The sequence below is a fragment of the Scophthalmus maximus genome, chromosome 14, assembly GCF_022379125.1.
Source record: "Scophthalmus maximus strain ysfricsl-2021 chromosome 14, ASM2237912v1, whole genome shotgun sequence".
NCBI classification, from domain to species: Eukaryota; Metazoa; Chordata; class Actinopteri; order Pleuronectiformes; family Scophthalmidae; genus Scophthalmus; species Scophthalmus maximus.
In genome coordinates, this window is record NC_061528.1 from 12,082,322 (window position 1) to 12,100,217 (window position 17,896).

The 17,896-nt window shown below is 43.8% G+C and overlaps 1 protein-coding gene across 1 annotated transcript in view; it reads right to left on the bottom strand.

Moving 5' to 3' along the window:
- myo10l3 (myosin X, like 3) overlaps positions 1-17,896 on the bottom strand; it is a 51,842-nt gene that overhangs the window by 18,994 nt on the left and 14,952 nt on the right. Inside the window, exons 3-16 of the mRNA XM_035651618.2 lie at positions 11,519-11,677; positions 10,420-10,607; positions 10,137-10,271; positions 9,513-9,637; positions 9,399-9,412; positions 9,227-9,311; positions 8,861-8,967; positions 8,441-8,570; positions 7,465-7,583; positions 4,967-5,113; positions 4,025-4,125; positions 3,543-3,609; positions 2,791-2,883; positions 1,653-1,721 (exon numbers count right to left, since the gene is read on the bottom strand). Of these exons, the coding sequence (XP_035507511.1) occupies positions 1,653-1,721; positions 2,791-2,883; positions 3,543-3,609; positions 4,025-4,125; positions 4,967-5,113; positions 7,465-7,583; positions 8,441-8,570; positions 8,861-8,967; positions 9,227-9,311; positions 9,399-9,412; positions 9,513-9,637; positions 10,137-10,271; positions 10,420-10,607; positions 11,519-11,677 (1,539 nt within the window). The remainder of the gene's footprint in view (positions 1-1,652; positions 1,722-2,790; positions 2,884-3,542; positions 3,610-4,024; positions 4,126-4,966; positions 5,114-7,464; positions 7,584-8,440; positions 8,571-8,860; positions 8,968-9,226; positions 9,312-9,398; positions 9,413-9,512; positions 9,638-10,136; positions 10,272-10,419; positions 10,608-11,518; positions 11,678-17,896) is intronic.

Genomic DNA, 17,896 nt, shown 5'->3' on the forward strand with positions numbered 1-17,896 from the left:
CATACAGTCATAAAAGTCAGTGACTGAAATCATCAGGGCTCAATGCAATATTATCAAGACATAAGAACAATATACTGCAACGTTTACTTTTACTAACTTTTTTGTCGTTGCCAGGCTGTTATTCTTAATTTACACCTGTAGCAATATTGTTATAGGGCTGTTAGGAAATATATAACATATTGTTCTGAATAAGACGTGATAAAAGAAAATAAAGGTTCTGAAGCTACTTGTGTGGCAGATGTACAGTATTTATAAATTTGCACTCAGATGTGCAGGAGGAAAAACAGTGTGTGTGTGTGTGTGTGTGTGTGTGTGTGTGTGTGTGTGTGTGTGTGTGTGTGTGTGTGTGTGTGTGCGCGCGTGCATGTGCGTGCGTGTTTAGGGCTCTGTGTGAACAAAGACGAGGGGTGGGCCTCTTCAAGTACAGCAGAGCGCCTACGAGTTAATTCAGTCACCTGTTGAGTTCTTTTCAGCCTTCGTCTCAGCATCACAACATTCCTCTCCTCACCCTGATCCACAGTAATGCACTCTGAGTGTACCGGCGTGCACTCAGGCATGTATGCGACCTCATTGTGAACATTTAATATGAAATATAATGTGGAAAAATGCTTGGAAAAAAAAAAAAATGGTGTCATCTGTGTCTGCGTGCGAGCACAAGCCTATGTTGTGCACATATGAACTTGTATCCCCTCTCTGTGAATTTACTATAATGAATCCATCCAATAGCAACCCCCAACTCAAAGCCTTGAAGCTCACAGGGAGCCATGACAACCAAACATGACCACATATGTATTTAAAAATCAGACACACCAATTACACTCCATTCCCCTGTCACTGGAAAAGCTTCGTACAGAAAGCTGTGTGTCTGTGTGTGTGTGTGTGTGTGTTTGTGTGTTGATTAGGATGGTCCCATGATGCCACAGTGAAATGGGTTTGTCAGGGACAATCACACACAGTTTAAACAGGTGGCGAGTGCCCACAGTCACCACTGAACCCACAGATTCAATATAATTCACCTGCAACAGCACATTTGTAAAAGTTGAGTCTTGGCTACGTTGCATTGAGACAAAAGCATTTTAATTGTAATTAGGGAACTGTTGGGTTTCTCTGTGACATTCTCAGATTAATGTCTCAGATCCCTCTCTCAGATTAATCCAATCTATGTAAGAATGCCACGACTCCCCCCCCCCCCCCCCCCCCCCCCCCCCCGCCCGCTAAACTCACAGCACCGTTTCAGATGACAGTGGGAGCTTTCAGGCGACCAAACTCGAGGCACACGAGAGAGAGAGAGAGAGAGAGAGAGAGAGAGAGAGAGAGAGAGAGAGAACAACTGGCTAGCTTGCCTGTCTTCTCTGAACCAAGTCATTACCATAGACAGCCATGCCAGGCTTGTGACTGAGCTGCCACAGTCACACTGAGGAGACGTTGTCTGAAGCGGGCTTAATAAGTCCACCCCCGCCCCCACATCCAGTCAACTCCTGCCCCCTCTGTGAATTTGTGCTTTCCGTACACTTCCACGGGGAGTAATCACTGCTAGTGTCAGCAAGGGACAGAGAAGCAGGTTCAAATACCATACTGACCCTCCAACAACTACCTCACTTCCCCAATGTGTGTGTGTGTGTCTGTGTGTGTGTGTGTGTTTTGTTAATGACCTCTCCGGCGTAGTGCTTGATGCCAAACTGGTGGTCGGTCACTCGGGGCTTCACATAGTATAGGTTTGTCTGAGGAGAAAGAACAAAGAGATCACTGAGTTTTAGAAAATGCTGTTCATGTCAACTTAATCAGTTATAATCAAATGAAGTCGAGTTCATAGAACATTAAGTCCTTTGATTTAAGGCTCAGGGGGAAACCGCAAGGTCAGTGACACATCTGCAACCGATGATTACTTTCATTATCAAAATTAATCAAAATCATTTTATTCAATAAGCTAAGGAATATTAGACAGAACATCCTTTCTAGTTTTCCAGAGCCTTCTGACATCTTGTTTTGCCAGACAATCAGTCCTACATTCAAAGATCAATCTATAAATTCACAATGACAACTATTTGGCTGTTTTTAGCTTATTAAAAACTTCAGAATCAAAACAGCCAAAAAATTTGTACCTAAGTGAATGTGCAACCATATAACACAGGGCAACACAACTCTCGATCTGAGATGTGTGAGAACATTTGGCAATTTTGCTCGATACGTGACTTATATGAGTCAATGTTTATTCAAAATTGTCGATCTTCATATCATTTTGGCAATAAAAACACCCATGACATGAAGTGATACATCTCCAGCTCCAGCTCCACCGGACGTGACCTTAAAACGTGGCACATGGATCAGGAGTGATGGCAGACACCTCAGGGAGAGGTCAGGCGGTTCTTAAGGTCTCACCACGTTTCCTCTTTTTTTTTCCGTCAGCCATAGAAACCCCCGTACGCCTTCCGGAGGAGACTCTTTTCTCATGCACACAATGCTGATCGGGCCCGGAGAACGGCTGATCACATTTCAGCATTGTTGTGTTTGCATGTGAGGGCACTCGGGGGCGTGTACGTGTGCTGCACAGGCGTTCAGCGCCGCACCGAAGGCAACAGGTGATTCATTGGGCAGGAGAAAGGTTTAACTCTTTCAGGCTGTCTGAGCCGGTGAGTGGTAAAGGCATTCCCCCAACGAGTTTTGGTGACAAGACATGAATTATTTTTAGGACTTTGCAAGTGTCTACCCGGGAGGGATAGGGTGTGAAAGATGTATGTTTTCGTGTGTGTGTGTGTGTGTTTGTGTGTGTGTGTGTGTCTGTGGACTCACTGCGTGTCGGCTGTGCAGTTTCTCCAGTAGGGTATAGTCTGTGCCTTTGGGGAAGCGACTCTCCTCATTGATAAGAGCCAACATGCCCAGTTTCTAAAGGGGAGACACACAGAGGAGGAGATTGAGTGAAACACACCGCGGTCATGATGGAACTAGTTATAATCCCATTGGGACACATCTGGCAGCTTTTACTATAACAACACATTCAGGAAACGGCACAGTAATTCATTCAGTTTTCTCTTTTATCCATAGGAAGAGGGTTCACTGTGCAGGCACAGCACTTGGCAGCAACAACTTGCTTTACATTCCTTCATGTGCATAAAGTCGCACTAACGAACAGCAATCATCTAATCAGGGCACCACCGAGCGAAACCACAAGTCAATTAAGAATATAATGGTTATAGAGTTAAAGTAATTTTGCTTCCACTACAATTTCCAAGCTTGTGATTTTGACCCAAGAAATCTTCCAGACACGCGCTCCACCTCTGCAGAGGCTCGGCTTCGTCCATCATTATGACTATGGCAATAAAATAACACAACATTGTCTTTATGCTTCGCCGCAGCCATACCTCTAACCGCCGACTGGTGTACATTACTGTGCACACAACATGCAAAATAAGACTGTGTAATGATAGGCTGGGAGATTGGGGGGTCAATGTAAGCACAGTGTGGCGTCTGGGTCGGCACAGCTCTGGATGTCGGTTTCGCGGTCTGTACTGATGGTGACTTTGCTCTTTCTCACTGTCTGTTACCTTCTCTATGAGATCCAGACACTCTGCGTTATCCATCCAGTCTATGGCCTCCCACTGGATCCCCTCCCTGTGAGGACGTACACACGCACGCGCACACGCACACACACACACACACGCGCGCACACACACACGCGCGCACACACACACACACACACACACGTATATATAAATATAAACAACCAGGAAGACACAATGGCTGTATTGTTCAGAGAGAACATGTGATGAAATGAGCCATGTCCAGGCCGTTTGCCCATTATACAAGAAAACAACTGTCTAGGGGAAGAAACTGAGCTGATTCCAAACGTCTGGCAGTTTGCCTCTATCGCCTCCACCCCCCCACCCCTGTCTGTCTGTCTGTCTGTCTATCTGTCTGTTTGTGGGACATTCACTGGCACATGCAAATTTTTTATTTTCTATGTATCCACCAGCATACAGGCTGGTCTGTAGAAATGGACGTCTCCGACACAGCAAACCCCTCTTACCTGTTGTACTCCAGCTGCTCCAGTGAGAAGATGTGCTTGTTGAAATACTCCTGGAGTTTCTCGTTGGCGTAGTTGATGTTAAACTGTTCAAACCGGTTCACCTACGGGGCACGTGAACAGATTGCAACCATCAGTCCTGTAGCTCAGGCAAATCGTAAAAAAATTTTTTTTTAAATGCTGACAAGCCACTTCAAAAAAAAAAAGAAGCTCAGTTGGTTTGAATTTAAACCAGCGATGTTGTTATGTTGACTTTTTCACAGATATTGATTTGTCTCTCTCTCACTTCACTGAAATATGCTGATTTTAAAGCCCCTGAAAACTAAATAAGCAGCAAATACTTTATTATCAGATCTGCTATATCAGGAAGGTCCGTGTTATGATCCGGTTTGATTGACATTCGCCAATCAATCCACCAAATGTCATAAAGTTCTGATTCCAATGTTATTAAATCCCATTATCAAAGTAGAAGAGGGCTCATGCCAACAAAGCAAAGCCAATGGGACAAGTGGAAGAAAAACTCTTACACAGACATGTACTTCAGTGACATGTAATGTGATTTCGTAGCCATCAACATGTTTTTCTCATAGTTATAAATTCTGAGTGGTTCAGGCCTGTAGTATGAGTAATGTACAGACAGTCCACCTTTATCCGCAGGGTGAAAACTACCAACTGCTGAAATCATGAATTTGGAGTTTGAATCACATTGTGTTTCAGGACAGGAAGACACATACAGTTAAGTAGTTAATGGAAAATCCTTTCACTCCATCAAATGCATCAGGATCTATTTGCAGGTCTTGTCTATGGACCTGACAGCGTAACATCACCTTCTGCAATGCTAGGTGCTCATGAAACAAATTGGTTTAGAGAGTTTTCAGGGCCTTAAATTCACGATTTGCCATTGTTCGTTTCTGGATAAATTCAATTCAGTGAGCGACAGTTCACCTGAAAGTTTTCAAAGCCAAAGATGTCCAGGATGCCTATGGACTTGAAGTTGTCCTTTCCTTTTATCTTCTGGTTGATCCGCATTATGATCCAGGAGAAACACTGAGAATAAAGTGCCATGGCAACTGAGTCCCGCGAGTCCACTGCCTGCAAATCAGGACATGAAAAGATGAAGGTTACCATGGATACCAAGTCGGACATAAATAATACGAGGGAGGAAACTTTGCACACTGTATTGTGAACCCAATATGTAGCATAATACCATGTGCATTTAATAAATTATCAACGCCGATAGATTTGATTGTTAGACTGGTGTGTGTGTGTGTGTGTGTGTGTGTGCGTGAGGCTACAGTGTCTGAAAACAAATAGTGGTTTGGAGACAAAGGTGTGTTGTGTCATCATCTGTCTGCAGGTACTGTAAGACATTGTCTTCACAACAGACAGCGTCCCTTATCACCTACATATCTTGAGGCTGACGCACTGCAAGACAGTATTTGTCATGCTACAAAAATCTAAGACAAAAATATAACCATGCTTCCATGGAGCATTTATGTTTTAGTTTTAGCTCTCTCTGTCTTACTTTTTTTAGGAAAGGTAACAACACCTTCTCTATTAGACCTATCCACATGTACAAAAAGGTCATACAATCCACCAGGGGCATAGTGATAAGAGTCAGAGACACAAAGCGGTATGAGGAACATTTTGAAACACACACACACACACACACTCATATATATATGAGGACAAAGAAAAGGTTATGTGTATAGTACCGACGAAAAGACAGCACATCAACTTCTAAATCACAAAAGCTTGAATATGTAGCAGAGGAATACTGTGTTTTCAGACATGAACTCTCTGTCTGGAAATTTTACAGCCTTTTCCATTAACGTATGACGAACGCGAGTGAGATGCGTTCGTACGAACAGGAAGATTTACAGAACATTCTGTGGTGTCTCGATAGAGGATGCAGGAGGCAGGACATGACAAAAGTTCTGCTGAAAGCATTGATTTTGTTTACAGTCATCACACACACCCACTTGCTCGCTGTGATTTTCCAGCGGTATTCTCAAAGAGGCTCACTTGGACATTTTCAAGATACATCTCTAGGGGGCTGGGAAGAAACATTCCGAAAACCCCAGAGCAACATTTGGGGACGTGCGTTTTCACATTGAACTCCTCCAGGAAAAATTCTGGAGAATGTCCAGACTTCAGTGCATGTCTGAAAGCAGCTCTTGATAAAAAGAAAGGGAGCGAGTTGAGAGTTGTGATTGTTTTGTCAACTATCATAGCTCTAGACATTACTTCTCAAGGTAGCTATAACTACACTTGTTTAGTAATACAAAAATATTTTTTTAGTCTTTTAATCTATTTCTATTCAGCGTTTGACCAGACTATGATTTTCTCCAGCTGCCATGAAGTTGGCCTTCAGCCTGACGCCATCTGTGCGTGTACATAAAAAGCTTGAGCTTGCCAGCTACACTTCCTCCACAGGCATTGTGCTTGAATTTAAAAACAAAACAAGAGTGTGGCGGTGGGTACTGTATTCGGGGCAACAATGCTCCTGGGCTGTTGAGTAATCCATCACGACCAGTCTCCTCTTGCAACTAGCGGGTGTGAACAGAGTGCTGGTGGCTCCAGGATCTCCGTCACAGGGGTGAGAAGAATGGCCGTTTGTCCAGGATTTAAAGGGGGGGTGGGGGCAAGGGGGGTCTACTGCAAGCAGTCGTGGGGTGAGTGACCCCTGGCCGCTGTGAGAAGAAGCCATTCTTACCAATTCCAGGACTGGAATAATGAAGTCTATTAAGAAACACGCTGCTTCAAAGGCCGGGCAGAACAAGCAGCAGGGTGACAGCACAGGGTCTTTGTCTGGCGATGAAAAGCTTTCTTGTGACTTTTGCGTCGCTGTGATAATAGTAAAGGTCCATTCTGCATATTCTCTGACATTTATGTGTATGAGTGGGCCGGAGGTTTGAGTACAGCCAAAGGGGGTTGTGTCATGCGTCAGAATGTTTTACGCATGCACATAGTTGTGAAATGTTCACATAGATTACCGACCAACGACATGAGGCAGAGCGAGGGAGACACAAGTGAATTATTACTCCGATGTCTCTGGGTGTCTGGCTGCGCTGCCTCCCGAGGAGAAGACTCTAGCTTCAACCCCAGTCATTGGCTCTATTGTGCTTTTGACTCACTAGATCACTATCATGATGGCTTTATTGTGCCAGGAATCTGGCAGACAAAAAGCAGGAAATGGCTGGGAGTCACGCAAGGGATCTGGAGAGGCATGGGGGGGGGGGGCACCGGAGAGAGACTGTGTGTCACCAGGGGAGGGGAGGGGAGGGGAGGGAGGACAGGGGGCATTCACGGTATATCTCAGTGTCTCCACAGTGCAGACCTCTGAACAGTCCCTCGCGCCTCATCCCGGGATTGTTCTGTGTTGCCTGTGTGCCTCTTTGATGAGCGCGGGAGGAGGAGGTGGTCGGGATGTGTGTTCTTACCTGCTCCACAGTGAGCGGTGAGCAGATCTCCTCCCCTCGCAGGATCATGGAGCGCTGGGTCAAGACCTCCGACAGCTGGAAGGAGTCCAGGCCAAGCAGTTCACTGACATTACTGACCACTGAAACACACACAGACATGGATATACACTTATTTGTATGTGTATAACAAACACAGCACAGACAGCTCAGGTGACTCCTATTGATGTCTAACAATCGATGTGACGTGTAGACTGTGATCCTATAGAGGCTTTAGGCAGCTCCTTTCTGTTGGCCTCTACAGTCACTGTAGTTCACTGCTTCCGTGGAAAGGAGGTCGGACATGGCAAACAAAGGAGCCTTGAGTTCATGTTACAGCCTGTTCGGGGCTCTGTCTGCTAGTGTACTGTCAATCAAACTCAAGGCATGAGGACAACTGCAGAGTGGTCCAATGTCAGAGGAGAACTTGCTAAAGAAAGTACGGGTTTCCTACAATACGTACTGCACCAACAACGTTCAGTGCCACTTCATTTTAAGTCTGTAGATCCCAAAACACTTCTTCATTAATTCCAAGGAGGTGTCTTGAAAATCACATTTTCACATTTTTTTTATGTGAAAATTAACATGTTTTATGTTTATGACATGTCTATGGTTGCAGTGCCAAGATGTTTACTGCTTGCCTTTTTTGTTTTATTCATGGGACGTGGTTTTTGAAGGGATGAATGTACAGTCTTGTGAAACTGAATTCCCGCATAAACAAACTAACATGTTCATCTAACCTGCTGTCTACTGACTAAAAGACAAACAAAAGTCGTCATTTTACATCTTTAGATACGAATTACATTGTTCTTCCTAGAAAATTTCCCAGGAGATTAATGAGACATTGCTCAGAAATTCAAGGTAAATCATTCCAAATGTTCAATGTTCTTTCTTGTATGTGTTCTTCATACTTTTAACAGTGTGGTGTAGATCATATATACTGTATAATTCCTTTTCTTACCCCCTTTTGAAGTTATCTGAGCTCCACCAGCAGTCATGAACTCAATGTTGCCCATCTGGAGGACAGCAGACAGCAGCTTGAACACGTCTCGGATCTCCTCCTCTGTGAATTCCATCACTTTCAATGCCTCCTGCAGACAGACAGAGGTAGACAACACAGACAGAGTTACATATCAGTACCCTTTCAAGATGTGACGGCAGTTAAATGCTTTTGCTTTGAGCTAAAAAAAAACAAAAATAAAACACTTTAACATCAATACAAATTCGCCGCGAAAGAAAACTCAATCATTTGACATGTTTTTCTTTAGCTCAAGTTTCTATAAGAGAAGTTTCTGTCTTGTGAGTTGAACTCATGATAAAGGGTCACGTCGCCCTCTAGAGGCAAAACAAGAGAATACATTAAAAACATCTAGTTTTGTACCATGACACTGTCAAAGAGCTTCTTGTCATCCAGACTGCTGTCCTGCACACAGCCCGACTGGCTCAGGTAGTGATACGACTCGGGAACTTCACACAGTAAGTACATGTCTGCAACACAGAGAAATGACGTTAACACTGAGTGACATAAATTAATTTATTCACGTTAAAAAAATAGACAAACAAGTCTCCTGTGTAACCTTGGTAGATCATTCACTAGGTGCTGCTCATCCTTGACTAAAGAAAACAACAATATAGAAAATATACGAGTCCACTGTGTGGCCTATAGATGTAGAGATAGCTGGTTTGTTCAGATAACTTTTCATAATTTTTTTACATATTTTAACTCATAAAGTAAACTAAAGAAAACCTCTGTGGTCTTTGTCAGCCCCTGCTAACAGTGCGTAGAAGATGTGGTAGTTTCTCTCTCCGGGATTTTGTCGAACCACGCGGTTCTTGGAAAGAGAAGATTGTTTATTAGAAACTCAGGTACGACATATCACATGAGGGTTATTGAATGTTTCAACACTGCACAACCTTACCTTTTCTAGCAAATCTGATTCCCAAAAGTCAAGGACAACAATAACTTTGAATAATATTCTGCTACAGAGATCTATTTCCTTTACAGAATATCTGAGTCAAGTGTTGAAGGATACAATCGATGATGCAGCCTCCATGAATGTTCCCATTTTGGGAAAAGTGGAGCTGGATGAACTTCCCAAAGCGACTGGAGTTATTGTTGTACACAGTCTTAGCATTGCCAAATGCTTCCATGATGGGGCTGGAGAGAGAGGAAAGACAGCGATCAAGCAAACGGAACCCCAATAATATGAACCAAAAATTTAATAAATAGAAAATATAACAATATAAACCAAACGTTTATGATTCATGAATCCTAACAACCTAAAGCTTGTATGAATATATGCAGAATATTACAAATAACAGCAAAGAAAACATGCTTATCACTCTTAAACTGTTTTCTGACATAAACTCTGGAAAATATCCGGTCCCAACTTTGATGAAGGGTTAAACATTCAGGCGAGGGGTGGCAAAATTTGACAGGGCTGGCAGTAAAAGTTCCAGAAAACGTCCGAAGCAATATTTGCGGATATTTGCATCCTCACATACGTTCAGGAAAATGTCCAGACTTCAGTGCATGTCTGGAAGCAGTTTTGGACTTTTACAATGTAAAAGGGCACAAGGAAGCAGTTGATGATTCTTCATAACGACAATTCAAACTCAACCACACTAGGAGTCTGAGGGCAAGGGTCAAACAGTACCTGCTCTGGATAAGGGCCTGCTCCACCCTGGTGGTCCGCTCTGACAAAGGAGTACCTGCTGAGTTCTGACTCATCACTGAGAGAAACTTCAGCAGCAGTTTAGTGCTCTCCGTCTTTCCTGCACCGCTCTCGCCACTGAAGACGGAACAGACACAAGTAGAGAGGTGAAGATATATACTGTTGATCATTTTATGATATATGCACCATTTGGGGGATTAAGGGGAAATATTTTGCAGCTTAATCCATCATGTACAGCTTGCTTATATTTCTCCCCATTTCTCACCTGATGAGAACACACTGGCTGTCGTGCCTCTTCCACAGGCAGCGGTAACACTCGTTGGCCACAGCGAAGATGTGAGGAGGTAGCTCCCCCATCTGGTGTTTGCTGTACATATCAACTGCAGGGCCGTCGTACAGTCCTGCTATCTGCTTGTAGGGATTGACCGCGGCCAGGATCGAACCTATGTTAGTCTGAAGGAAATGAAAAGAGTAGACAAAGGAGTAAAAAGGAAAGGAGGGAGACAGATCTTCAGTGCAACTCGTACATCTTGCCAAGCACTGTACAAACATTTAACTATTGTATGAGACCTGCAGTGCAGTAACTTGACAATATCAGTTCAGCAGATTCACCCAGTTTCCTGTGTCCTTCCTCTGACACGGCACCTGTAGTCAGTAATGCTCTTAAACTACTGCATACGGCCTAGTTTGCACAGAGGATGGTAGTATTTTAGGATCCGTTCCTCGTGCTCTAGTAATGCGCTTTGGGCAAAAGTGCCTCACAAAAGTGTGTTTGTGGGTCATCATAATGTTCTGTGATGCTGTGCGGACAGACCGGATGGAACATCTGGGATGAGATTAGGAGATAGGATTTCCAAAAACATAGTTACCATGCTTCTGTGGGCAATGATTATTTTAATAAAGCCTAGATAGAGTTTCAAGGGGACCTCTGTGGACTTGCATCATGAAAATAATCCCGAGATCTTGCATTCTTAAGGCAAAAAACTTGGCACTGTAACCTGGGAGTTATCTGCATGGCTTCTGTTTAATTTAGTAATAATGTTTATTTCCCAAAATGCAAAAGTTTTCTTGCAGGCACGAGTAAGTGCGGGTCATGCTCCAAACTCAACACACAAAACATTTTACTGCTACGTTGCACTTTCCTGATAAAGAAGAAAATGTACTGAGGATTCCAGTTGATGTTTTTGATGGTTGAGAGATTTATTATACTTTGAAATCTCATCCAAGCTGTCCTGCACATTCCATTTCGCAGAAATAACAAAACAAACACCCCTGAACATCGCAACAGACCCACAGCTGCCAGGTCCACCGTGGTGGGCACAGGGTAAATGTGCTCGCACACTGAGACGGTGATGGTGACTTACATAGATGCTGTCTCTCTGGTAGCGCAGAAACAGGTTGTGCATGATGGCAGCTTCATGCAGCTCTGCCAGTGTGGACATGTCCTCCACTCCATTGACACTGCTGGGGTGCATCGCGTACACCGTCTCTCTGTTCAGCTCCGCCTTCTGTAGGTAGATCACCTGCAACACCACACATACACACTCGTTAAAACCAACACGTTCAACAGTTGCCACTTTGAGTCTGGTCAGGGACATTGACATTTCAATAAACAGATAAATACACGCTGCGATCAAGGTGAACTGCACAACTTAAGTTACACAATGCAACTTCCTCACTTGACTTCACTTTCTGAATCTCAAATCATAGCTAACGGAGGCAGCCGACACGCAGGGGCCTCGCGGTTTCAACAACACTTTTGCAGGAGTCGAGCAGGTAGGTAGACGAGTTCATTCACACATATGTGAATGTAACAGCTGGCACAACATCAGTCTCCCATTGTGACCATAGCACATGAACACAGGGATTACGGGCAGATCCAGGAGGTGATACAGGAATCATTGACGGAGTCCCTGATGTGCGCCTGCCTGTGCCAGTCTCCGGCATACCTGGCAGGTTAGAGAGAACCGATGTCCGATACTTCCCGGAAACCTGGACCTCGCCTTAGTCTCTCTGCAGCAAATCTATCACATTTCACATTCCTGCAACAAGGCTCATTAGATCCAATGCTAAAGTAAATGTGACGACTGTAGAAGTCCTCGTGTTGTCCCATTTTTAGACTGGTGGATTTGAAATGGCTCAAAGGGGAACGAGAGAGACGAATAAAGCAACATGATTTATCGCCGTCTCATGAAGCAACAGAGACAGACTCTCTGGCTATCTCATCTCTAATGGACGAGACGTGAGATAAGAGAACGGACTTACTACAACTGTGTTGGTCACTTGATGGGAAACAGTATAGAGATCAATACTGATGGAAAAGTGTCTGGAGCTGCGGTGTCCCAATACATTACTGCTGGCTCTGTTGTATTCAGTAGGGTTTCAGAGACGTGCTGAGTCAGCACAGAGAGGGCTGCAATGGGCGCTGCGCATTGACTGTGGACGATGATTTGAAATGGTTCAGTTGATTATTTTAAGGTGCAAATAATGCACCCTTCGTATTGGAGAAATAGCATTTTGAAATGGAGCACTTTGTGTTGTACAGCCGGAGCCGAGCTGGATGATAATAAAACGCTGAAGGGATCTGATAATTCTCACTTCAAGAAACACCCATATAGTCATTTGACCCATTGTTAATACAGACATATTGATTAGTGCAGATTTAACAGAGTAACTGGCCTCACACGAAAGGCCCAAGGCCTTCCATTACTGTCTTTGTTCTTTCATAGGCTCTTCAGCAAGGAGGCTAATTTTGTATAATGCATTCTCTACTGTACACTTATCCTAATGCAGTCAATTATTTAAAAGGATTAAATATATACTACAAATATATGTATAGGATAGGAGTCCACTGCATGGAGCTAAGACGTGACTGAAACAAAACATCCTTTCTGTTGTAATGCATGGGTGTCTCATCTTGTTGTACCTATTATTGCGATGCTTTAAAGTGAATCTGTATGAAAGTGTGAAAAAGCCTGAAAATGATCAACGAACTCCAATCACGTCCAAGTCAGCTCTGGATGGCCGATGGAAAATGGGCGTATGCTGAGACAAGAGCTCAATAACAATGTTGTCATCCAGTGGGTTGACGCGCCATTCCGTGGTATTAAGGTTTGTGAAAAGGCTCATGATGATATCTTTGGGGGGGGGGAAAGCAGCACGTGCGGTGATGTCATCCATCGAGCAGCAGCCTGCAGATTTACAGCCAGATGTCCTTAAACATTTGCACTGACCCCACCCTCTCCTCTCTGATAAATTGGCCTGGATTCACCAGGCAGGGCCCAACCGGCTAATAAATCAAACAGGCTTTTCACTTCTTTTACATCCTTAATCAGCATTATCATTTTATGTCCAATTACATCAGTCACTTAATGGGAATGATGTCAGTATCAACACCTGAGCACAGCATGGCAGTTCATTTATACAGGACAATTTACTATACATCGTATTTTCTTTCATGTGGGACATGATTACAAGAAAGTCCCACAGAACTAGACACCGATGGAGATGTTGTGTCCGACACCCAATCAAATAAACCACAGAAATCTGGGGTACGTCTCCCGAGAGCGTTTGCATTCTTCGCATTCTCAAAGCACAAGTTCAAAGTTGCACTGAGGTGGCTGGGAGCAAAGATAACACAGAAGAGGCTGCGGGACAAGATTTAATTCTCCAGTTACACCTCAGGTTTCGCAGGAGGAAAACAAATATGTCTGCTTTCTCCAAACACATGAGCTGTGAGCTTGGAAAGCACCTTGAGTATTATATATGTATATCTGTCAAGAAAAAAACTGGATTCTCTCTTCTTATTCTTGGACATGTGTGTGTGCGCAGATACGTGTTTGTCTGTCTCTACGTGATATTTTGTGACCTTTTGTTTTTCATCTTCTTTGATATAACTTGCTGTTCGGATTTCACAGCGTCAGCCTCAGGGGCTTTTTCATGCCTAAAACATGAGAGATGCTTGAGAGAAGACTGAGCATCAAAAGAGGTTTCGCATTCCTCTGTTTAGCCCCGCTGTTGGTCCTTTGTTGTTTAGTTTCCTGTAGTCATTCCTGTGAGATAAGTCACTGAGCTCTGTCCTCAAGGCCAAAACAATTCTCTCAAATTAATATTTCTTCATCTCCTCGTAAATTTGTTTCCGAATAATTAACTGACAAAACAACATCCGATAGAGACACCGCTAAAAGGAATCTAAGATGGAACATGACAGCATATAAGGTGGAGACGTAGATATTCGTTTTATTATTTCCATTTCGGTCTGTATGAGGTACAATAATGTTCTGTTAGTGTCCATTATAACTGTGAGACACACTGGAACATTTTCGCTGTGGGAGCTGTAGAGCAGTGAAACTCTGTCTAAAAACACTCAACAACAAAGGCCTGACTACTCCGACCCAGAGATGCTCCACTCTGTGTTACTGATCTTCAACTTCCAATCTTTTTAAAAATCTATAAATGAGTTCATGATCAAAAGTAAATCTCATTTATTTTGGGCACAATTTGGACATAATTTAAATGATTGATAATTAGTGATTCTTTTCCTTCCTGGTTATGATTTCAGTCAGAACATGTGAGACAATTATGGCATGTGCTCGTTTCACTAGGGGACACAGAATCGTCAATGTCAATCTCACAAGTGATGTAATGATGGCTGGAGATAATTTCATTCCACTTACAACAACATGTGACTTGTGATTGATTCGTGAAAATGTTCACTGTACAAATCAATCCTTTGCAAATGAGGCCTGGTGTTGACACCAGCGCTGTAACACCACTGGCCCTGAGGTTGGACACAAAACACCAAGCGTCCCAGTGTTGATTCAAACGATTGCTGATGTAAGTATCGAGCAAAACATCCCCACAAACTTTTGCACAGCCGTTTAAAACCAATCCAAAATATGTATACTTTAAACAGCGGATAGAGGATGTGTGGAAGATAACTTATGGAAAACTTCAATTCATTTATTGTTTGTATGTTTTGAACATATAACAGAAGGAAGATGAAGACATAATCATGAGTGACATATAGAGACTTTTACAAAAGGAGAAATTTGCAGCAGCTATTTTGCATTTTTCAAGCAAAAATATCACAGATTCTCTGGTTCAGGCTCATGAAATGTGAGGATTTCTCTGCTTTTGTGACGATAAACCACATTTGTTTACGTTTTGGACTGTTGGTCGGCATTCTTCATTAAAAATGAATCCCTTCATCGAGAAAGTATTCGTTAGTTGCAGCCGTACAATTACGTGAGTCAAGTTTAATTCTTTAGACAGAGACTTTACACAACCAAAATGCAAAGTCTCACCAAAACGATACAGCCAGATTTCTACTGATGCTCTTTCCTTTTGTTTTGCCCTCACTGAAACCACACCCTGCTGCTGCTTTGTTCAACCAGCTCCACTGAATATTCATTAGTAGGCGGGGTCAGGTTCCCTGTGTCAGCGGACCTAACACATACTATATTCAGGCCTTTGGAAATAGCACACGAGCAGATTTTTTTTTAAATCACAGCCTTGTGGCCACAAACACAGTCTTGTTTATCTCTTATTTTGCCTCCCTCTAGCTTTCTTTTTTCACTCTTCTTTGGCTCTCTCTCTGTAATATAGTGAATGCGTGATCCCGCCCAGACCCCAGGGAAATGGGGAGGGTGGGAGGCAGAGGGGGTTTCGGCTTATCAGTGGTCAAAAAAATTGTGGGGGGATAAAAACAACAGAGAGAGTTCTACATTTTCAACCTGCTCAAGAGCAGACAGACAAAATCACAGAGCCATTGCCTATTTTGGGACACAGTAAACCTCCAACCTGAAACTGTTACTGTTCGCCACGCGTTCACACACAGATGTTCACAATAATGTTTGTGTGAGCGTGTTACCACTGTGGCCACGCTCATGAATGCACATCAGTCACATTAAGGCCAACATAATGGCCCCTTTGACTAATAACACAGAAAACACTGAGCGGCCATCAAAGATCTATTTTAAACCACAGAGACAGTATGGCTACAGAGGAGAGAAGCCTCTTCTCTTTCACCCAGGCCAATAACAATTTGTTCAGTGTGAAGCACATAACTGAAGAGGGATTTAAAACGCTTTAAGTATGAACAATTTGAGTAATTTGCGTGGCATCATATACATGCATAGACATGGTTCTTTGTTCAGGAGGCTGAAGATGACATCAACAGCAGCAGCAGCTATTTAGTTCAGGTGACAGAGAGTCTTCCTGCTTTTATTTACATGTGCACCCATCTGGGTATAACTCACACACTGTTAATCCAGCTGGTGCCATCTGGCTACAGAAAACACACACGCATACACGCACATGCACACGCATTTGCGCGCACACACACAAGCACATGCACACGCACTTGCGCGCACGCGCACACACACACACACACACACACACACACACACACACACACACACACACACAGACACACACACACACACACACACACACACACACACACACACACACACACACACACACACACACACAAAGCTACAAGATGCTTTTGCTTTAGGCTTCAGTGTTTTCTGCTGCTGCATCTTCAGGCCCATTCGGGTCTGTGGTGTTGTCGAGATGAGACAGTTATGAATGTAACCAGATCAGCCTCTAACAGCTGAGACTGTGGGTAAAAGGAGTAAGGACACTCTTGAGTCTGCAAACAGAGCACCCACGCAGGAAGGGAGCAGTGCTGTACTGAGGGAACTGAAGCAATGGATAATGGTGTTCCCATTCCCCAGGGGAGTAAATGTTGAGAGGATGTAAAATCACCGGGGACGCCGACAAAGACAAAAAAACAGACAGACAAATCATATGCGTAATCCTATGAGATTGCTAAAAGGAGCAGGATTAAGTAAACAATTGTGAGATGCAGATTAAGCTGGGCAGAGACAGTATATGTATTGCAGGAGCGGGGCTCACACGAGGTCAACCAGGGAGCCTGAACATGGAGACGGCCCATTTCTCCGTCTCTCACATTCCTGTCATTCTCCCTGCAGAGTCTTGAGACTATAAGAGGAAACACCCTTGTGCCTGAGCAGATGATCTCACATGTGAAGATCAGCTGCAACACTGTGGCTCCAGCGCCGACACATGATGTCATGTTTTGGAATAATGTTTTCAGACTGAGAGCAGCAACTTGTGGTATTCAGTTATATTTAGACAATAAATAAGAAGCCGGGAGGGTTCGATTCATTAATCAACCTCTGACATGGAGCTGTGAATCCTTTCATGCTGTGATAGACTAGTCAGAGTTACCACCCCCCCACTCTTCAACACATGGTTGACTTCTCACACTGCAAGTATCCCCACCGCCGACCACAGAAACATCATAGAAACATGCCGAAGAGAGGGGCACAAGTCTGGATGAAAGGATGATAGCTGTGCGGCAGAGGCTGGATGTGGAATTGATGCGATACATCTTCATGCTGTGGTCAATAATCCGTTTTTGGGCTCCTTCCCCCCGGCCCTGACCCGATCAAAGTCCTGCGGCTGAGTTTAAGTATGGAGTTGATCATTAGTGCACGCTCGTGGCGTTTGCTCAGCGCGACGGCATTTGATAAAATAAGATTGGTACTTGAAGCTCATTTACTCTCCAACCCCAGACATTAGCAGCTACTTTTTAAACGTCCTCCACCAACACACACACACACACACACACACACACACACACCCTCTCTCTCCCTCTCTCTCTCTCTCTCTCTCTCTCTCTCTCTCCCCCTCTCTCTCTCTCTCTGTCT